Source organism: Gossypium arboreum, chromosome 11 (assembly GCF_025698485.1).
Source record: "Gossypium arboreum isolate Shixiya-1 chromosome 11, ASM2569848v2, whole genome shotgun sequence".
Taxonomy (NCBI): domain Eukaryota; kingdom Viridiplantae; phylum Streptophyta; class Magnoliopsida; order Malvales; family Malvaceae; genus Gossypium; species Gossypium arboreum.
In genome coordinates this window covers 133676688-133699663 of record NC_069080.1, presented here as the reverse complement: position 1 = coordinate 133699663, position 22976 = coordinate 133676688, and the positions used below count along the sequence as shown (strand labels likewise).

General features: G+C 33.3%; 4 protein-coding genes across 4 annotated transcripts; all 4 read right to left on the bottom strand.

Annotated features, from left to right (window-relative positions):
• Positions 1 to 4027: 4027 nt before the first annotated feature.
• LOC108471848 (uncharacterized) lies at positions 4028 to 5058 on the bottom strand. Its single transcript, XM_017773401.1, has 3 exons — positions 4714 to 5058; positions 4350 to 4617; positions 4028 to 4131 (listed from the first exon to the last, which is right to left on the bottom strand). Exons 1-3 carry the CDS (start codon positions 5056 to 5058, stop codon positions 4028 to 4030), a joined length of 717 nt encoding a protein of 238 aa, XP_017628890.1.
• A 7794-nt stretch (positions 5059 to 12852) lies between these two features.
• LOC108471849 (disease resistance protein RPV1-like) lies at positions 12853 to 14712 on the bottom strand. Its single transcript, XM_053021580.1, has 2 exons — positions 13329 to 14712; positions 12853 to 12968 (listed from the first exon to the last, which is right to left on the bottom strand). Exons 1-2 carry the CDS (start codon positions 14512 to 14514, stop codon positions 12937 to 12939), a joined length of 1218 nt encoding a protein of 405 aa, XP_052877540.1. The 5' UTR covers positions 14515 to 14712; the 3' UTR covers positions 12853 to 12936.
• LOC108471850 (TMV resistance protein N-like) lies at positions 14665 to 17720 on the bottom strand. The gene is made up of 4 exons (XM_053021438.1): positions 17044 to 17720; positions 15635 to 16771; positions 15495 to 15535; positions 14665 to 14839 (listed from the first exon to the last, which is right to left on the bottom strand). The coding sequence occupies exons 2-4, from the start codon at positions 16565 to 16567 to the stop codon at positions 14665 to 14667; spliced, it is 1149 nt and encodes a 382-aa protein (XP_052877398.1). The 5' UTR covers positions 16568 to 16771; positions 17044 to 17720.
• LOC128283988 (disease resistance protein RPV1-like) lies at positions 17040 to 17531 on the bottom strand. The gene has a single exon (XM_053021437.1). The coding sequence runs from the start codon at positions 17529 to 17531 to the stop codon at positions 17040 to 17042; it is 492 nt and encodes a 163-aa protein (XP_052877397.1).
• Positions 17721 to 22976: the final 5256 nt, after the last annotated feature.

The following is a 22976-nucleotide window of genomic DNA, read 5'->3' as shown; positions in this document are numbered from 1 at the left end:
TACTTTGAAACAACAGACATCTAGCCATATTCATTACTGTTCTGTTTTTTCTTTCACAAACTCCATTTTGCTATGGGGTATAAACAGTCGTGAGCTGATGATGGATCCCTGCATGCTCACAAAGCTTCTGAAACCTCTCAGACAAGTACTCAGTCCCATTGTCAGTTCTCAAAGTCTTGATTTTGCAGCTTGATTGATTCTCCACTAGTGCCTTGAATTTGATAAAGGCCTCAAACACTTCAGATTTGTGTTTCATGAAGTAAACCCAGTAGAATCTGGTCAAATCATCAATAAACAGCATAAAATACTTGCTGTCATTCAAAGAAGGGGACTTCATTGGTCCACAAATATCAGAATGCACCAGTTCAAGCCTTTCTCGAGCTCTCCAGGCTTGGCTCACTGGAAATGGCAATCTGGCTTGTTTGCCAAACTGACAAACATCACAGACACTGTCATTTGCTTCTACTTTAGACATGTCCTCTACCAAATTCTGTTTTTGTAACAGATCAAGTGATCTAAAGTTAGCATGGCCAAATCTTTTATGCCATAAACCAGCATTATCAGCCAAGCTTGCATAAGCTTTGTTTTCAAGCTGATTAACATCTAGCATGAAACATTTATCTACCATGCCTACTGTAATTATTTCTTAACCATGACAGTCCTTAATAACACATGAGTCATTCTTGAAAACTAGGGAATACCCTTTTTCAACCAACTGACCAACACTCAATAGATTCGATCAATATCGTGCACAAAGAGCACATCCGAAATGACTTTGTTACTGTACAAGTCTTGATGTAACAACGCCTCGCCTTTGGCTTCAATCAATTCACCATTGCCAATTCGATTTTAGAGACATGGCTTCGTCTAGATCTTTGAGCAGACTTTCATCACCGCCATGTGGTGTGAGCACCACTATCCACCAACCAATTACTTGACCTTGTTTGAAAATGAAAATAAGAGGTCGTGAACACATGCTCCTCCCGAGCTTGAAGCTCTTGAGAGCTTGAGCTTGAGTCATTCTTTGTCTTTGGTGCCTTTGGTTTGTTTTACAAACTTTCTCAACATGTCCAAAGCGCTTGCGGCTTCTACATTGGATGTCTGGCCTGAACCAGCAAAACCTTTCAGAATGTGTGGTCTTCTTGCAGTGGACACATGGTGGAAACTTCCTCTTGCCTAAGTCTCTCTTTAGCTTATCCCTCTTGTCAAGCCAAGGCTTCCTTCCTTTCTGGCTTGTGCTGGAGCTCTCTTTGGCCTTTGTTTGGAAGGCTCCTTCAGGATGGTCTTCCTGCCTGTTGGCCCTTCTCTGCTCCAATGCATAAAGGGAGTTCACCAACTCAGACAAAGAGATGGTTGTCAAGTCCCTTGAGTCCTCGAGTGATGAGATTTTAGACTCAAATCTCTCGTGAAGTGTGGTGATAACTTTCTCAACCACTCTGCATCATGAAATCCTCACCAAGCGACCTTATCTTTGTAGCAGTGGCCATGATTCATCGAGTATTGCTTAATGCTCTCGGACTCTTTCATCTTCAGTTTTCAAAGTCCTCCTCAAGTTGATGACTTGTTGCTGCCTAGATTTATCCGACCCCATGAACTCCTCCTTCACCTTTCCCATGCTTCCTTAGGTGTCTTTGCAGCCATGATCCGAGTGAAGATTGTATCGACACTCCATTCTGCGAGCAAGCTAAAGCTTTGTGCTTCTTAGTGCTCTCCTCAAGCATGTTGCCTTATCTCGAGCAATTGTGGGATTAGCCCTCAATGGAGGTGGTTCGATGTCGTTTTCTACTACACTCCACAAGTCTTGAGCTTGGAAATAGGTCTTCATTTTAACTACCCAAATGTGGTAGTTCTCACCAACAAATCTTGGAGGTGGAGGTCTTTGTAAAGCTCATCTTCTTTGAAGCAAACTTAATGACCTCGATTTCTTCCTTCTCAAGCTTATATTTTTTTCAACAAAGAAACCAACAAAAGCAGAGGCCCTCAAAGACTTAGGCTCAATACCATTTGTTGGAACATTGGCGCAACAACACTCTCATACAAACTTAAGAGAATTGAAAGGATTGAAAAACAAGCAAAAACAAAGAGGACTTGAGCTCAAGAATGGTGAATAATAATTCATTTCATTGAAAAATAGCTTATATGAATTACGAAGTCAATGAACAATTACCTAATGACTTAACTACTCCCACTAATGCTTAACAATTTCAAAATGTGAACCACATACACAAGTAAGCTGATATGATCAGCCATTACATCAATTACATCAAAAATCTTACTAACTTTGATTACAAGTTACAATTCAACTAAGGCAAGTTACATTTGAACAAAATAAATCAAAATGGACCAAGTTGGTACTGCTCTCGGTTCTGCTCTAGTGCAAGTCAGCTTGGTGAGCTGCTGGTCACATGTTGCATTGCAGGCCAATGCTCATCAACAGGTCCGACAAAAAAGAGGTTATGGTGGACAACCAATATCTTAAAGCTAACAATCCACTGCTGGTAATGGATCATTTTCTTGCCTGATCTTTTCCTTCATTAAATTGACTCCAGAAGCTGACAATTCTTGCACTTCTTTTGTTTTTTTTTCTTCCATTGCAGTTCATCAGCTTCTATGAGCAACATCTTAAGTATAGCCCTCCATCTTGATCACCTAGGCGTATTTAGTGTATTGATGAAGCTGAAGGCCGCCATATTCGTTTTGTTTGTGTATGCATTGTTGTAACTCTTTTACATCAGTCGCAGAAGATAGAGCAGGATAAGCAAGAGCTCTCATTTTCAAGTTCCAAGCACTTAAAATAGTTTGGTGATGGGATTAGGTTCTCATGCAAAGCTGTATTTATTGCTTAGGATCGCATCTGTATTTCATTTTCCCAACATTTTCTTCCACTAAGCTCAGTAATGCCGTTGATTCAATGTTTGCAGATTATAATGGGGAAACCAACTGGAGGTCCAGCGAGGAGAGATCAACCCGCAGGAATGGATGAGGTCTAAGTCTTGCACAGTATGATTGATTTCCTATCTCTTGTATCTCACCACCGTGTTCGGGCTTTGTTTAGGCATCTATTTTAGTTTCTATTTTTAAATGCTAAAACACTTGAGCTTGAAAGAATTTTGCATGTGATTTTAGAATTTTTACAGTGGGTGGTAGTAGTGATTTATGTTTTTACTGTATCATCGTAACCTTTATTAGCGCTTTGGGTAGGGAGTCAAAAGATTGTCTTATATTTAACATTTACAGTACGTTTGGTTGCCTGTAATAGAATAGCGCTGTAATTGAATAGAGGTGTAATAGAATAGAGCTGTAATAAGTAATTCAACTGTTTGGTTGAATGGAATGGAATAGAACTGTAATAGTATTCTTGTGTTTGGTTGAATGGAATGATGTTGTAATAGCATAAGGAAAAAAACTAAAATGACCGAATACCCTTAATGTAATTTTTTAAGGTAGATGATTATTATTATTGTTATTAAATTTTAATAAGATTATTATTGAAAATAATTTAATAAAAATAATAAATAGTTTAACCATATTTTAACATAATTATTATTAAATATAATTTAATAAAAATATAATTTAATAACATTCTTAATATAATTATTATTATATGAATTAAAAATCAAAATATATAATACTATAAAAATATATATAATCTACTTTATTATTTTTAGACTGTAATACATATTTAATGTGCTAAAATATCATTCTTGAAACAAATAATTTAATTATTCAACAATAAAAATAATTAAATATTAGAAGTAAGAAATAACTCATTGCTAAAAAGTAATAAATAACTTGAGAATTATATTTCACATCCAAGCATAATATTCATATATTAACAAAAGTTACATGATTTCATTAGTTTATATGTCATAATCCATATGTTTTAAAATTTTACAACATCAAAAAGTTACATCATTGTAATGACATTCTATCATGTCATAATACCATCCAAATATTACAAACACAAAAAGTTACCAAAATATCAATACAACCATGATTTTTAATGGTCAGCAAGAAATCTTCTGACCTATTCCAATCGCACAGCAGAAGGTAAACTAAAGAAAATGAGCATTTGCGTTGGATGATCTGGAATTTTGCTCAATGCTCGATAGTGTTCATCCTCAGTTAAACCTTCCAGTTCACATAATGTTGAGTATAATTTCAGAGCACTTTCTTGAATGGTCATTTCTGACCTTTGTTGAATTACCACCTCGGATGCAATACTCTTACTGATTTCAAGGCCAACGGTCCGTATATTTTCCACCAATAAAGCGGCAGTATCATTAAATGAAGTAGAAAAATCATTTGCATCAGAAATCTTTTTTTCTTCTTTGAAAATGCAGAATCACCTTGGTTTTTAGCTGGTTGCAGTTCTGGTTGCAGTTGTGTAGCTGAAAGATCCATGTCATCCAAAGAAACATCAGTTTCGGATCCATGGAAATCGTTTCTTTCTTCAAGAGTATTTGTAGCAGTTTCATCCTCAGCATTTATTTCTTCAATAATATCAGCAGCTATTTGAGCATCTTTTCCAGTGGCTCGATCTTTTGAGTAGATGGCAGTAAGTTGGTCATAATAAGGGCAACTCCGATGTCTGAATTGAGCTGCTTCTTTATGACTCTATAAAAATGAGAAATTCATATTAGATATAAGTTTTGTCAAAATAAGATAATAAATAATTGAAATAATTCTTACATTTAGATATGAGTTCCACACCGTATCTTCAGCAACAACATGCTGCCTATGCTCATCCCAACCAAAGCCGCTATTGTTTTTTCCACTAAGCATGTCATAAACGATTGACCATTCCCTTTTTAACGTCCTAATCCTCGATTCAAGATTAGGTTTAGCCTTCAACATGGCATTGGGTAAAACTTTTTCTAACATTTTTTCTAACTCATTTAAATAGCCGGCTTTGAATCCTGTATCCGTATTAAAGGTTCCGGCATTGTGCAAGTCGACCATACAAGCAACCAACACAACATCTTCTTCTGGAACCCATTTCCTTTTGGTTCCTCGAGAATTTTGGGAAGAAACACTTGATTGGGAAAAACTTGACATAACTATCTTAAGAAAAAACGCAAATGAAAATTAAGTTCAATATTATGCATCAAAAGGTCAACACTTTATAAAATTATAACACATGATGAATCAAAAGAAAATAAATTATCATTTGACAAGTCTAGTACAATACAAAAAAAAATAAAAATTCAAACACCACCAAGTTTCATAAACTAGATATATGAAATAACATAAAGAAACGTTTACTATTTTTACCCTAAACCTAACTAATTTCTAAATGCTTTTCATTCATCGAACATTTGGTTGGCTAGTTCCGTCCTCCAAGTAGCCCATGCATCCGACGGATGAATATTTATGATATTCGGTTCATCGTCATCTATCACATTACTAGGTAATCCTTCTCCCAACTCCTCTTCAATAGGATCTAGACTCATATAGGTTCGAATAAAATTATGGAGCAAACAACATGCAATAATAATTCTATTGTGCACTCTTACAGGATAAAATGATGGACTCCTAAGTATTCCCCATCAAAGTTTTAATAACCCAAAATATCTTTCAATAACATTACGCGTTGAAGCATGTTTCATATTGAAAAATTCTTCCGGAGTATTTGGTTGGTAACCCTGATGCCACTCATTCAAATGATATCTTTGTCCTCTAAAAGGAGCAAGAAATCCTTCACAATTTGTGTATCCAGCTTCAACAAGATAATAACAACCTATAAAAAGAAACTATTTGTCATGGTTAATTTCCCAAAAAAGTATGATTTTAAAAATTAATTCCAATTCCTCTAATTTTTGCATTTTACCATGAGGAACTTTTAGTCCATGTTTCCTACTAATGGCATCTCGAAGAACTCGTCCATCAGCAATAGAACCTTCCCAACCAGGAAGAACATAAACAAATTGCATATCAGGTGTACAAACACCTAACATATTTGTTGCTATGTCACCTTTTCGAGTTTAATATCTAGGTTTATCAACTGTTGGAACCTTAATCTTGATGTGGGTTCCATCTAAAACACCTAAGCAATTCTACATCACATATATAAAATCCCAAGTTAGAATACTATATTTAAATCCAAATGTACTAAATTATATACGAGATATATATAGAACTCACTCCAATACCTTAAACCATTTCCACCTTGGGTCTGTAGAATTAGCTGTAGTTGGCTCTGTCTTTTTAAATAACACATCTCGTAAGCGTATGACAACATTTAAAACATTGTGAAATGATCTGCTAACAGTTTCCCTAGACCTGCTAAAATGATGCTTGATAACTCGATTTCTAAGGTGATGAGAAATGATATGTAAAAACATTGCCACTTGCTCATCAACAAGCATGTTCTTTGACGACTTCAATTCTCCTAAAGTTTGTAACATCTCACATAGTTTAAAAAAGGCAGTTCTATTCATCCTAACTTGTTCAATACACGTCTCGTCACTAGCATATACAAGTCTTTTCACATAATCTCGTTTTGCATAAAAATCTAAAATATAGGATCTAACCCTTGGTCTATAAGTATGTAGGCTATGAATGGCACCCATTGCAACTAAGAACAAACTCGCAACTGTACACATTTGCAACCATATTGTAATAGCAAGACCAATTCTTTTACGCCTCTCATTTTGTACTATTAAAGGCAGACGAGCCATTACTGCAAGATATTAAAGTGTTACATATCTTCAAATTGTAATAAAAGGGTCACATTTCTCCAATACTAATTTCAATAATAGTAAAACAAAATCAAAGAGTTTAATTGCCAAAGAACTTAAAGTGATTCAGTGAATACAAGATGCTCAACTCTAGGTGAGGAAGTAACCAAACAAGCCAAATAAGAAGAGGAAGCAATAACAAACTGTCAAAGAAAAAATGAACAATACATATTAATAAATAGAATAAGTCTATTTAAAAATATATTTGCTTATGTATAAGTAAATAATTTATCAAGCATCTAGTAGTGTACAATAGTAATATCATTTTCAAAGTTTCAAAGTTTGTTGCAACTGAAATTGATCTTATTTTCAAAGAATTTCATGTTTATTTATATAAATACAATTATCCAAATAAATGTTTATTTGAATACTCACATCTTTTAACAATAAATATAATTATTCAAATAAGTTTAAGAGGCACAACTTTTAATAACTAAGAAACATAACTCAATTCTTATACTCTTTCACTTATAATTGTTAAATCACTTATAATATTTTACATGTAGTCATTGAAACATTATAAATATTTCACATGTAGTCATTTGAGATTTATAAGCAATATTCTGTATGTATAAATATGGAATTGAAAATTTTATAACAATGATATAAGTAATAAAATAAAGTACATTAGTGTAAACTTTTGAATCATGAAAAAGATCATTATTTTTAGATATTTTATAAATAATATTCCATAACAAAGATATGAAATAATAAAGTACTAATAAATAAATATATATATATATGTATAACTCAATTCACAATTTTAATAAAAATACATTTCTATAACTCAATTCATAATTTTTATAACCTATCTGATTTTGCTTTCGCTTTGGTGCAATATTTTTCTACTATGTTATATATTCTATTGAGCACCTAATATTCTCTTTAAATGAACATAATAGAAGATTTGAGGCTGATGATGACTTTTTTTATGTATCAACAAAAAATTAGTTTTTAAAGAAAAGGAGGATCAAAATATAACTTTTTATGTTAAAGTTATTTTTATTAAAAGTAAATAAAATAATAAAATCAGTAATAAATGGTTGAGTATAATAGTAAGGTACATCACACTCCCAACAAGAAGATTCATGTTCAAACTTTGAAAGTAGCATTATTGAGAAGGACAACTATGTACCTTGAATATAAATTGTTCATAAATAATCAAAACCTAACATACTAGCACAATTTTATAGAAACAGAAAACAGAAGTGTTTCTTTCCCATGTGGATTAAGCATAAAATGTAATGCAAGTCAATTTCAATGTCAAAGTCAAAGGCTATATATCTATGAATAGAAAAATAACAGTCCAAATCAAATTAAATAACTATCATAGACCCAAAAATATAAGAAAAGAAATGTCTTTAATTATGAACATCTTTGTCTAATTTTTAATCACAGTTACTTTTGGAACCAACTCAATTTTTAGTAATATATTGGAACTTCCATAAAGTTTGCTGGTTTAGGGGTCTATTGCTCTTTTTTTTTTCATTAAAATTAAAAAAAAAAACTCTGTAACTGATTCAAAGCTTCTTAGAGGTAGGAGCAGCTTGTTACAGGGTATTGAAAATACCAATAAAATTACATATCTTCAAGGGATTCATTTCACCAACACTCTGTAACTCATTCCATATCTTCAAAGGATGCAATTTTATCCCAAACGCTCTCCGTCCACAAGTGCTCAGTTAACAATATAATCTGCTCATATTGTTTAAGATTCATTTAACACTATGCTCATTTAACAATAAAATCTTAATTTTATATTTCACCCTACTGTGGGAAAACAAATTATCAAAATGCAACCTATGCAGATTCTATTCTTAAACAAACGAGACAGAGTATAGGGTGGGAAATTCATTTTGATTTCAAAGAAAGAATAGATACAGGATGATACATACAACACTTTTGACATGATTTTAATTTCATTTAGTAACCCACTAGCTCAAGCTTAGCCAGTTAAGAGAAAAAGGAACCAACCAGGCAATCCAAAAATGGACAAGAATTTTTTTTTAGTAATAACTAAATATGGATCATTCTACCACTTCAAAAATAAAATAATAAGTTCAAATTTTAAGTTTTTGTAGCAACACTTACCAAAATATTTTAACCAGATTGGTTATGGAACATATCTTAAGCGAAAACGAAAAGGAACCATCATTTAGTTTCGAATTCTCGGTGAAAACTTGGTCATCGACTCATGGCAGAATCAAAATGTAAACTTGACATGCAGTATAGAAGAGAGGGAAAAAGGCACAAAAATCGGCAGAAGTATGCATCTATAGTTGAAATAACTTAATATAAGTGGTTTAGATAGTTATAACACACTAAACCACTAAAGGGAACCTAAGCTCATCATCTAGTAGGTTCCTTATGTATCACGACAGCCCTTATAGACTGTATCCCGCTCTCACTGTCCTTTAAACATTTCCTTTGTGACTCCAAGTTGTCTATGCCTATGACTTTATAGACTCCAACATGTGTTACTTATTGAATTCCTTTAAGAGGTCTCTAAATCGGTTTATGTATGCCAAGCCATATACTAGGAGATTATGGTACAGAAAAAAAAAGAAGGAAGCCAACAGATCAGAATCATCGTGTTCACACAACAGATAAAAATTTTCAATCTTCAGCCAAAAAGAAGAATATATAATGAGCTATTCTAAGACTCAAGCTAAAGAAAATTACTTTATCTTTAGGAATTTTGCAGGAATTTGAGGGAGGGGTGCCTCTCCTACCCTAAAAGCATTGACATTTAAGTTTATTAGCAAGACAAAATAATCTTAAAATACAAAAAGCTTGAGAATTTTTTTAATACCAAAAGTTTTTTAATAAAGGTTGTAAAGTAATCCTTTATGTTGAAAGATCAAAAACAGATAATCCAGAAATGGACTAGAATGAAGGGACATGCCTGGGCTTGGAAACGCCGATTTTTTTACCGGTTTTAGTGAGAACGTCGAGATACTCTACTTCTTCAAGGCTCTGCCTAATTGACTGCAAGTTGAATAAGCTATGACTTAACATCGGTGGAATGCTACCTCCAATTCCCTGTATGTTCGATAGAGCCAAAGATCCCCCCCACTGATCGGAGTACGCCGATTACCCCCCGAACCGTACAAGATAGTTACCACCTATCATACGGCTTTTTAACTTCACTTCTTTTTCTGGTCGTTCCGCTCTGTCGATCGATGGTAGTATAAGAGATCTTTAACCCCCCCGAAGTTATTTACATAATGGTTCCTGCTTCCTACCCATAGTTAGCATGTATCTCCCCGGGTCATACTTGAGTATCACATCGTAGACCCCCACCTCATTCGGCTCCTTTATGGAAGATGGATAAATAAAAAAAAGAAATAAATAAAATAGAATATAAATAAGATAAAGATAAGGCAGGAACGAAATGAAATAAGAATTTGGCCCATAACATCTATGTTAGCTTTTCGTGAGAACGTCGAGATACTCTACTTCTTCAAGGCTCTGCCATTGTTTCTTTTGATGAATCAGTAAGGAACACACCGTTTAACCATAAAATAAAAATGAAAAGGCAAAAGACAAAGTTCAAGTTAAGATGATGAAGTAAGATGATGTGAAGGAAGAAGAAGCAAAAATGTTTACCTGATAGGGGAGGAATACCGGAGTCGGGTATGAGAAATGGCTACCGATTAAGAGTGTTTTTGAGGTGAATTTTTTGTAAGGGTAGAATAGGGTTCTTTAAGCAACGAATGGCTAAACGGTGAAGAGGGAAAAGAATAGAAATCCCTAAAAATCTCTGCTTTAACCCGGAATGGAATACACCCGTAATAGGGTATTCCATTAAACCAAACGCCAGTTTAAGTGGGCCTAAAGAATAGGCTGGTAATAGACATGTAATGGCTTAGCCATTACCTTCAACCAAACATGTTGTTATTGTTGGGGTTTTAACAGGAACAAAAGAAGTGAATAAGACAGAGAACAAAGGAGGAAGAAATAAAGAACAATTTACTTGCTCACAAACGTGTAGCAAGGAAGCAATCTGCTTTACACAACTTATATCTTTTTCGGCTTTTGTCGAAACCTTGTTTTTTACGTTTTGGGTACACACCTGGTATCATTTTGATGTGGAAATAAACTCGAGCCTTTCAAAACCTATAATAGACATTTTCAAAGTTCAAATTTAGAAACACTAACGGAAACTCAATCGAAAAAAAAACAATTCACAACTCAAAGCCGAACAACACCAGTTAACGTACGCGAAAACTTATCGTTATCGACAGAAACCCCAACACCTAATTTGCTGCAGGAACCCCAGCCAAATAACTGAGAGCGACAAACAACCCTTTTATCAAACACTTAACCAAAAGCGTAAGGATTAAACGAAACATGACTTACAGAAAAGAACACAATCGGGAATTGCACACAACAACACGAATTGAATAGTCGAAAATGAGAGGAAAAAGAAGATGAATGAAAAGGGAAGATGAGGAAAAAAAAAGGTCAAAAGGGAGAAGAATTTTTGGAAAACCCAAAGGCAGGGGGATATCACACACACACCTAAAAGACTTAACCACTGAAACAGATACATATTAGTGTCAAAATTTAATAGAAACAGACATAAGAAATTTGGGGGTGTTACAGACAAGTACAAAACAATGAATAAGTGTCTCACACAGAAAAGATTTTCAAATTGAATAAAAGAGCATACTTTGTATTCATATTTGAATAAATATTAAAATAAATGTCTAAACATAAATAATTTATAAAAAATATAAACTGAAGAGTTGGAATAATGTTATTGGTACTTCAAGCCATGAAATTTAAATGATACTTTATTAGAAGGAATTAAATCTATTTAAGTACTATTAAGGATTTATAATTAATCTTCCAAATATATAAAAACATTTTTGACTAATTAAATTGAACACATAAGTTGGTCTCCAATAAAAATAAACTGATTTTTAACTCAACTGAAATTATGATCGATCCTTATTAAAGGATTCTCACTTTATTATTACTTGTTTCGTCTCCATTTTTGTCTCACAATTTTGTTTCAAGTTGCTTTGCCTTCAACATACAAATAAAATATAGATGTAAGTGAATATATATAATGGAAATAAAATTTTAATAAAATAAAAAGTGTCTCACAATTTTGTTTCAAATTGCTTCGTCTTCAACCTACAAATAAAATATAGATGTAAGTAAATATATATAATGAAAATAAAATTTTAATAAAATAAAAAAGTGAAACCAATTAAAATGGACACATTTCGATTATGTAAAAGGAATGAATTAAGTGACTAAAATTTTAAATGGTATAAAAAAATGTTATCAACATTTGAGATACGTACATATTCAATATGAGTATGAATAAAATTTTTAAAATATTTTGGCATATAATGGAAGGATCATATCTCATACACAAAATAAGTGTAGAATAATTGTTTAAATGAAATACAAGATGTGTAAAAAAAAAAAAAATTAATAGGACAAAGTTGGTTAAGTAGTTTACCACAGTTAATGCTTATTTCTTGATTGGCCCTTTACAAAATTGAAAAAATTTTGCATCCATTTTGGTTGCGGCTCTTCTTCCTTCGTTTCCTCATAGATATTACGTTTTCGTTTCATGTGAGAAGTGCTACCTACTGATCCATGGTTGTGAGCAGAGTGTTGGTGGATATGTTCAAAATTTGGAGAAGATTGAGTGGTATAGCACTGCAACTCTTTTATTTCTTCCAAATCTTTCTCATACACTATTCTAACACCACACTTCTTCACCTTAACACAATGGTAATTTGGTCCAAATTCGGTATTGAAACACAACTTAAGCTCATCACATATTTGATCTAAGCAATCTGTTGCCCATAAATTATTGGTTTCACAGTCACCATATTTATCCAAGGAAAATGGATATAATTGATCACGCGGAAAATAACGAAGAAAAAGGTGATCTTTCATTATGGGCTTGTCAAATTGTCGACCTACCCACCGGTTTCTCCAGCAAATTGGTCGACAATTTCTACCTCGAAAAATAGATCCATCACAGCTGATTGACTCGTTATTCCTTGAAGCATCATTATTGACAAAGATGCAGCAACAAGCAACTCCAATCCATTCACCATCTTTCCGAAGGTTGATAGGTAGGGGTATCTTAATTGAAGAGTCACTTTTTTGTTGGCTAAACCATTCTGGAATTTCACTTCCGGGCATCATAATATCAAAGAAGCCCTTATGAAAATTTTTTCTTGAATTTGGAAGTGCCTGCAAAATAAAACACAAGTCATTTGGTAACTAAAACCATAAATTCTCAAGTATGAGATTTTGTAAGGGAGAAAAAAATAGATTGATCGACCTTAATATGTTCTTTCAGCAGTGTTAATGCATTGATTTTCTCAGCCAATTTAAAGCAGTTAATGGCTGTAATGTCATTAAAACCTACTAAGTTGCATACTTTTGATGGACTTGCAACTACTTCAAGTGAAGAACAACCATCTATACACAGAACTGGTATACTTGTTGGAAGCTCAGGCAACGATTTAAGCATCTTGCAACCTGACAATTTAAGCAATTTGAGCCTGGAAAGTTGAGTAAGAGCTAAAGGAATGGTGATGAAATTCTTACCACTAAGATGAAGACGTATCAAAGAGGATAGACCAGAAAGATCACAATGAGTATCTGCTTCACCAAGAGTGCACATGTTGCAATTTGACAAGTAAAGAACATGAAGCTTTGAGAGTCGAGTAAGAGATGCAGGTATGCTGATGAAATTGTTACCACTAAGGTCAAGATGACGCAAAGAGGATAGACCAGAAATATCACTATGAGTATCTGCTTCACCAAGAGTGCACATGTTGCAATTTGACAATATAAGATTTTCAAGCTTTGAGAGTCGAGTAAGAGATGCATGTATGCTGATGAAATTGTTACCACTAAGATCAAGATGCCACAAAGAGGATAGACCAGAAATATCACTATGAGTATCTGCTTCACCAAGAGTGCACATGTTGCAATTTGACAATTCAAGATATCCAAGCTTCGAGAGTCGAGTAAGAGATGCAGGTATGCTGATGAAATTGTTACCACTAAGATCAAGTTTTTCCAAACAAGATAGACCAGAAATATCACGTGGAATATCTCCTTCACAAAGATTGCAGTCCCTTAGTTTTAGCTCTGTTAAAGAACTCAAACCTGACAACAAAGGCAACATCCGAGCCATGGGATTCGTCCTTCTTCCTTGGATTACCTTGAAAAGAGAAGGTAAATTTGATAATAACTTATATGATGGTCCCTTGCGCCCATTGAAAGACAGAACTTTAAGATTTTTAAATTGACAAATGAAGGATGGTGGTTCTGTTTTGGCTGTTTCACTCAAGTCGAGCTTTTCCAAAAACTTTGCTTGCTGCAAATTCTCCGATAAATTTTCCACTCTATAACAACAGGAAAGATCTAGAGTTTTTAGACGTTCCATATTTCCATCAATCTCCGGAAACCTTACAAGACTTGAGCAACCCGAAAGAATTAATATTTCAAGAGATTCCATTCCAATTTTGGTTGGAAGACTCCTATGACTTTTGCAATCTCTTAAATTCAAAAGTATAAGGCTCTTAAGCACTCCGATTGATGGATGAACATCCACTAATTTGGTACAACCTTCCAAAATCAAAACTTCAAGATTTGATGCTGTTGTGAAGTCTGGTGTCTTGATCAGTTTTTGGGACCCTTTGAGGTTCATTATTTTCAAGTTAAACAAGGGCTGTTGAAAACCATAATAAATTAGAAAGAAATGAGAAAACATAACAGTGCTCATTTTTTTTTGTTTTGTTTTACCTTAATCAAAGTTTAATAATTTATATTAAAATAAGCTAAAACACAAAGATAAGTTAATTCTTACTCTATTTCCCTTCCATAGTTGTTGAATGTGACTATGTGGTAAAAGAAGTGCGACAAGATTATCCAGTTAAAAGCTTGAAGGCAAGTATCTTAAAGGGTATCCTGTCCAATCTAAAAGTCGTAATTCATTAGAAAAATATTTGAGATCATCACAATTTGAGAGGCAAAGCACTTTGAGCAATCTCAGTTTTTTCATCTTCAAGAAGGTATCCACACTCAAATTGAGCATCTTACTCGATTCCCTAATATCCATGAGCAAAAAAAGAATGAGCTTCAAAATATACAAAACATTTAATATCTAAAAGCTATGTTGCATCGATATTGTTTTTTAAGTACTCGTATCCAATACTTATATCTAATGCACATTCGTATATGGGTATTAAGATATGATCCTTTAAAGAACCTTTTAAATGCGTGAAAAAAAATTTAAATTATTTTTAAATATACCCATATTAAAGAGATACTTGTATCTAACAATCACATCCGATGTTAAATTACCTAATCCTAAAAATTGAATTAATATGTTAATTTTTATTTGGTCCGCAAACAATGCATAATTTACAAGTTAATAACCCAAACAATGACACATAATTAAAAATGAAACAATTTCATTAAATTTTTTTGATGACATGTTATAATCTAATTCATTGATATACACTTTTAGTACATTAAATATATACCATTAATTTTCACAAAAAACATATATACCATTAATATTTCAAAAATACATACATTTCTTTTTGATTCTTTTGAAAAAGTAAATATGTTGCTAGATAAATTTCATAATTAAACATTGAAATATTGAATGTCAAAAGTTTTACTATAGTTTTTTATCATATTTAAAAATAATAATTATTTATAGTACACATAGATATAAGTTTATGTGTGTCTTCTTACCTTTTATTATCGATGATTATGCCTTCAATCATTTCTGTAGCCTAAAAAAAAATCAAGAACAAACAATAAGAAAATAAAATAAATGGTGAATAATGTAGGATAAAAAAGAAATAGTATGTAACTTTTGTTGAATGACTTACAGTGTTTTTTGTTAGGACATGATGGACGTCCTTTTCCTCCCACAATCTGCAACGTTTTCCAGGTTCATCAACACATTGTTCTTTAACAATTGTTCTTCCCATTTCTTGCAACAAGTCATGCATCTTCAAATCTTTGTTGTGTTTATCGACTTTTACGAGAGATTTTTTAATGAGAACATCAATTCCAATATCAGGAAAAAAATCACAACCATCTAATACTTTGATTACAAAATCTTTCTTCTCCCCATTGAAGAAGCATGCTATATCTAAAAATATATTCTTCTCCCTTTCTTCTAGTCCATCAAAACTGATTCGAAGTTTATCGAGAATTTCTTTATTAGAATCTCTTTTAAGTCTTTCAATCGCACTTCTCCATTGAGCCGCATCTCTTCCGCACAAAAAGGAACCCAAAACTTCAAGAGCTAAAGGGAGCCCACCAGCATAATTTACAACATGTATAGAAAGCTCAACGAAATCATCTTTCAGCACTGTATCACTATGGAAAGCTTTCAGACTGAAAAGTTGAAGTGCGTCTTTGGGATTCAATGTTGTGGGCTCATACACATCATCAACCGGCCAAGATCGAAGCAAATGTTCATCTCTTGTTGTTACAACGATTCTACTCCCTAATCCGAACCAATCGTGCCTTCCAACCAAGCATTTTAAGTGTTGTATGTTATCAACATTATCAAGAACAACAAGAACCTTTTTGTGAGACAATCTATGGCTAATTATGGCACTCCCTTCATGAACATCGAAAAAGTTGAAGCATTCACCATGAAAGATCTGTGAAAGAAGTTGTTTCTGTAAAGAAACTAGTCCGCATTTGTCTGAAACTTCTCGAATATCAGCAATAAAGCTTTTACCTTCAAAATGAGATGACATTTGAGTGTAAGCAACTCTTGCGAGTGTCGTTTTACCGATACCACCCATTCCGCAAATTCCTATAACGCGGACATCATCTTCCCCAATGTTTATTTTCAAATATAAATCCTCCAAGCGTTCACTAATTCCAACCAAGTCGCTATGAGTAACTGGATATGTCTGACATAGTTTTGGCTATGAGTAACTTGATATGTCTGACATAGTTTTGCTGATATCTTCTTAACAATGTCTTTAATAAATTCTGATTCATGCCTGAAAAAAGGAGGAAATTTTAATGTTTTGAATAAAATTTTGTTGATATTTCAAATTCCCTTTCTTTTTCAATGAATAACATAATATAGTTTTGAAGCAAACAAGAACCAAGAATAAGAAAGCAAGATCTGTTGCGGAGCCAGAATACAAAACTTGCTCTTTTATTGAAATATGACACTTTTCAGTTAAACACATAGGATTAGAAAGAAAAACAAAAAGTTATACATATATATCCAAAAAACTAGAAAATAAAGAAGAAATGAAAGAATTACCTGTTATTTAAATGCCATCCCTTGATTGCAGCCACTTGAATTAAAGCATTTCGCCATCTTTGGATCTTCTCACTATCTTCTTTGTATCTCTTTTTATGTCTGGCAAAGGCTTCTTCCACTTTCTCCTTTTGTTTTCTTAAATCAGAAGGATCAACATGGTAAAAAATTGGAAACACTTTATGGCCGTCGTTGTTATGTTGTTTAACAATCTCAGCAAGCTCCTCCAAGCACCAACTTGAAAAGGCATAAGTTTGTGAAAAAACGATTACCGAGCACCATGATTGCTGAATTGCTTTAAAGAGTTCAGGTGCGATCTCTTCACCGGCCTCCAGCTTTGGATCATCTCTGAAAGTGACGATCCCACTCCTACTTAGAGCATCATAGAGATGATCGGTAAAGTTGTTGCGGGTATCTTCACCTCTGAAACTCAAGAAAACATCATATTTTTTTCTAGAAATGGAGGAAGAAGTTGAAGGTAACGAGAACATGAGGATGTATGAAAGGAGAAGGAGATTTCAATCTGGTGTTCAAAATTAGAAAATAATGAATATATGAGGAAAAACATATAAAAAAAAGAAGAGAGGTGATATGTTCTTTCCATGAAGGTAAGAGTTAAAAATGTTGGAGGGTTTGTATTTTATGTACTTAACAATGAAAGATAATAATTAAAAACATTACTTGTCGAAATGAAAGGGAGTAGGTGTGGAAATTCGGGGTTATAGATATTGTTTCCGGGAAGACTCCAACAAGGTGAGAGTAGACAAAATGGAGCCTACAATTATTATTAAGTAATAAGGACGGTTTGTGTTTTACTCAAATTTCTCAAATATCTACCCAACATCCTAATGATGTATGCAATATTTTTACACATATATAACCAATCTTAAAACCAATTAATATTAAGTAATCCATTTCTTTAATCTTAAAACCAATCTTGAGGCATTGATGAACATTAAACTTGTCTCTTTTAAGGATATAAGCATCACCTAATATATTTAATATATTTTCAATATAGTATAGTAAATGAGCATGAAGGAGAGAAATAGATCAAATTTTTCTAAGCAATTTCTCCATACATTTCCTTTGTTTCCAAATGAAAGCCCGTAGGTGTGGAAATTGGGGGATCATAGATGTTCTCTTCCGGAACAATCCAAGAAAGAGTTCACAAAATGGAGCCTACAATAATTGTAAGTAATAATTCAAGTGTTTTACATTATAATTAGTAAGTATTAACTAATTGTGTTTTACATGCTTAACTAGTTTCTTATGTAACATACATCTAATTATTTTGTGATAAATTCGATTTTAATTGTTGAGCTTAAAAGTCCAACAATTCACTAACTTAGAGTTATATGTTGAAAAAATATGAAATCATAAACTTACTAATTTGATATAATTTTGAGTTGATTGGACTAAGCTATATTTGATTTGGCCAATTTTTCTCCTTTTTAGTACATTTTGGACTTTTCACTCATTTAGGTTTTTTTCTTTTTATTATTATGTATAAAACATTTTACCATATGCTTTTTTTAAAAAAAAATACAAGAAGAATAGAAAAAAAAAATCAAAAGTTAAAATTTTGAATAAAGGTCCCCAAATTTTTATTAACTTTACAAACAGATCCTAATGTGTTTCTAATAGCTTGGGACAGGTGGTAGTGTAACGCCCCCACGCCCGAGACCGTCGTCGGAGTCAAGTATGAGGTGTTACTAAGCTTAATTTAACATATTTAGAACTTTGGATTATTTATTTCTACATTCACAGCTTTTAAGCTACTTGCATCACAGTCACAAGAAAAATCATATCTCGAGTTACGAAACTAGAAATCAAGATCCGTAAATTTCCCCTAAATCTAGACTCATATACCTATCTACTAATTTTTTTCTAGAATTTTTGGTTGGACCAATTAGTACAGTTTATTAGTTAAAGTTACCCCTGTTTCAGGACTTGACTGGTCTGACCTCTGTTTACTACGAACCATATTTCTCTCTGTAAAAAATCCATATGACTATGAGGTTTATTTCTACTGAAACTAGACTCAATAAGGATTCTGAGAATATAAAATAAACTACATAATTTTATCCTTACAATTTATGGTGAATTTCTAAAGTTGGAACAGGGGATTCAGAAACTGCTATGACCCTGTTTCACAAAAATTCAAATATCTTCTAATATATGATTCCTTTACTTGTTTCATTTGTTTCATATGAAACTAGACATAATAAGCTTCAATTTGATATATATTCCATCACCAAATTCAATTTCTATGATTTTTAGTAAATTTTCAAACTCACGTCAGTGTTGCTGCAGTATCCTGTTTATGGCAAATTTCATCCCTTTTGATGAGTTTTTATACACTAAGTATCTTATTAATTTTCCTTAACATTAAACATAATCTAAACTAACCATTTTCATAATTTATCATTATCAAGCATTTCCTCAACCATTCCATCACCATACCACAAGATCATTTACACAAAAAAGGTATATTGCTATGCATGCCATACTTAAATTTACAAGCCATTACCAAAAATCTTCCGGATAGTGTGACTGAGCCTTCGACCTATCCCGACTCCTGAGCTGACTTGTCCAAAACTACAATGAGTAAGAAGGAGGGAGTAAGCATAAATGCTTAGTAAGTTCATATGCAAATAATAAGTAACATAACAAACCGTCATACCAATCAACATTAGTATGCATCACTAAAACACATGTCACATTTCTAATCATTTTTCATCATCTTATTACCTTATTGTGGTTGTATCAATACTCAACCCGAGGGTTAAATACATACCTGTTCAAAATATCCATTTCACATCACTTACCAATACGTCTCTTTACATCTCGAATATTCCTCCATTTGAGTAGAACTTTACCCGTTGAACACATCGGAATATAATTCGGATACATGGATAACTTGCACTTAAGTGCCATATATGAAATCAAGCAATCATGTAACCCGCCCATAAGTGAACTCGGACTCAACTCAACGAGCTCGGGCATTCGCATCCATAAGTGAACTCGGACTCAACTCAACGAGCTCGGATGCCTAGTTACATCTCACGAACTCGGACTCAACTCAACGAGTTCGGACATTCGCATCCATAAGTGAACTCGGACTCAACTCAACGAGTTCGGATGCTCAACCATCCTAGTGACATGTCACTTGTATCCTAATCTATTCCTAAGGTTCAAACGGGCTTTTTCCTCGAACACTTATCCTTGCCGTCTTAGTAGAATGCCGAAATCAATACTTGGTAACAATTATATTTAACAAGTAGTTCACATAATTTACATATTATTTTAAATTAACCACAAAGCATACATTTCATAATAAAATTCAGCATAACATATAATTAACATCAATAACTTAAAATAACCATTATGCTACATTATTTACACATGAACTTACCTTGGTACCAAAATACAAAGATTTTGCAATTTAGTCCACAATCTTTTCTTTTCCTCGATTGAGGTCGATTCCACGTCTTTCTTGATCTAAAATAACACATTTAGCTTATTTAATACTCACATTATCAAATTAATCCTTAACTCAAATTTTGGCAAAATTATAATTTTTCCCTAAACTTTTGCATATTTACATTTTTTCCCTAGGCTCTGGATTAAACTTTATTCCTTATTCTTATGTTTTACAACATGCTGATCACTTTTCTCTTCTATGGCAACATCAAATTCTCACTCTAACATGTACTTGTGACTATTAGGTTTTTTTACCGATTAAGCCCTTTTTACTCGTTTTTGCTTAAAATCGAGTAGTACAAGTTGTCTAACATAATTTAAAACTTCATATTCTATCATAAAACATCAAAATACACAAATTTCACCTATGGGTATTTTTCCAAATATAAACCCTAGGTTAAATTATTGCTAACATAAGCTTTATCGAGTTACCGGGATCTCAAAAACGTAAAAATCATTAAAAACGAGGCTTGGAATCACTTACTATGGAGCTTGGAAGCTTGAAACAAACCCTAGCTATGGAGAACCCTTGAAATTTTGGCCTAATGAAGAAGATGGACAAAAATTGGCTTTTAATTTTGTTTTTAATTCATTTTAATAACTAAATTACCAAAATACCCTTACTACTAAACTTTCCAAAAATTCCTTCCATGTCCTAATTTTGTCCATGAACTTAAAATTGGTCAAATTGCTATTTAAGACCTCCTCATTAATATTCCAAAACAATTTCATACTAAAAATTCTAGAATGCAAGTTTTGCAACTTATTCGATTTAGTCCCTATTTTCAATTTAAGCACTTTAGGCACAGAATTTTATCACGAAATTTTCACACAATCATGCAATCATATCATAAACCTCAAAATAATTATAAAATAATTATTTCTATCTCGGATTTATGGTCACAAAACCACTATTTCGATTAGGCCCTAATTCGGGATATTACAGGTAGCCAGTCAATGGCCACCCATTTGCACCAGTACACCTTCCTCAGCCACTACGGGTATCTTCAGCAGCACAAAATGCCAATTCCTTTTGTTGCACTGCAAGCACACACAACATGCTCCACTGATTTCTGTTATAAAATCAATCTACAGAATTCAAGCGAGGTAGGTTAGCAATTCTGTGTTTGGAGGCAACAATAGCAGAAAATTTCATCTCTAAGATAACCCAGGGGCCTTTTCACCATTCTCTCTCGATCACTCGAGGCTCCCATCTCTACCATCAACATCACCAATACACTCGGGCTTCATCACTCTCATCTTCCATTACCGGCCACCATCCCAAACAGCTCCCCCTCACCTTTGAACCTCCCAAAACAACAACCTCATTGCCCTCAAGTGCATAGGTGTGGAAATTGGGGGATGATAGATGTTCTCTCCACGAAAAGTTCACAAAATGAACCTAAACTCTATGTTGGGGATTTTTGGAGGAGGAGCAGAGGAAGAAAACAGGACAGAACAAGGCAGTATTTTTACTTGCTCACAAATGTGCAGCAAGGGAGCTATGGCTTCAGCTCATTTAGCTCAATTTTTCAATAAGAAAAACAATACATATATAGTCAACTACATCGCCTAAACATCTACCTAACACCACTAAGTAGCCTAGTAACTTGATAAACATTGCTTGTACACATCAATAAGTTGAATTATCAGCTCAATCATCACCTAAAACCATCAAAACATCAACAACTAAGTTCATTTTCAACCAAACTAAACTGCATTGCCACTAAATAGAAAATATGTTGCTGCAACATGCACAACTGCTGCAGTATGCATACAAGCTGTATGCACTAAAAAAAAAACATAACAGTAGTATGGTTGGCCATTTTCAACACTCCTCCTTAGACTCCATACTGCAAATACCAATCATTCATCAAGTTTTTTGAGCTTGGTAGTCCTTAGATGCCTTGTTTCAAGCTGAACCTGCACAAGCACTTCATACTTCATCCGACAAAAATAACTTGCCTTTAAACACATCTTACCTTGTTCCTTTGTTCATTACAATCCTGTTTGTAGACACTCAATTTTGCCCGGCCCATTTCAGTATTTAAAATAATAAACCCCAAAAAAAAAACGAAGTCCAAGTTCAGTCCAGAATTACAAATATAATTTGGCCCGATCGGAATGACCCATTACTTGAAAAGATTTAAGGTCCATCTACAAGCTTGACTCATATGGAAATATAATCTTCAATGATATGTAATCTTAGATATGATACAATCTTAAATATGATTGCAATCTTAGATATGATACAATCTTAGATATGATTGCAATCTTAGATATGATATAATCTTAGATATGATTGCAATATTAGATATGATATACAATCTTAGAAGATATGATTTTGTAATCTTGGAGATTTAATTTGTAGATATCCTTTGATCTTAACCGTTGATGTAATTGATCTCATCGTTGGATTTGGGGAGGCTCAACTATAAATAGAGGCCTCTCCT

Coding starts and splice junctions, on each gene's coding strand:
- LOC128283988 (XM_053021437.1), bottom strand. CDS start 17,531: ATGTTCTCGTTACCTTCAACTTCTTCCTCCATTTCTAGAAAAAAATAT.
- LOC108471849 (XM_053021580.1), bottom strand. CDS start 14,514: ATGAGCACTGTTATGTTTTCTCATTTCTTTCTAATTTATTATGGTTTT. Junction 12,969..13,328: donor GATACGTCTTCATCTTAGTG/GTAAGAATTTCA, acceptor TTTATTTTGCAG/GCACTTCCAAATTCAAGAAA.
- LOC108471850 (XM_053021438.1), bottom strand. CDS start 16,567: ATGGGTGGTATCGGTAAAACGACACTCGCAAGAGTTGCTTACACTCAA. Junction 15,536..15,634: donor ATGTCCTAACAAAAAACACT/GTAAGTCATTCA, acceptor ATTTTTTTTTAG/GCTACAGAAATGATTGAAGG. Junction 14,840..15,494: donor ATAATCATCGATAATAAAAG/GTAAGAAGACAC, acceptor CATGGATATTAG/GGAATCGAGTAAGATGCTCA.
- LOC108471848 (XM_017773401.1), bottom strand. CDS start 5,058: ATGTCAAGTTTTTCCCAATCAAGTGTTTCTTCCCAAAATTCTCGAGGA. Junction 4,618..4,713: donor ATGTTGTTGCTGAAGATACG/GTGTGGAACTCA, acceptor TCATTTTTATAG/AGTCATAAAGAAGCAGCTCA. Junction 4,132..4,349: donor GCAACCAGCTAAAAACCAAG/GTGATTCTGCAT, acceptor GTGAACTGGAAG/GTTTAACTGAGGATGAACAC.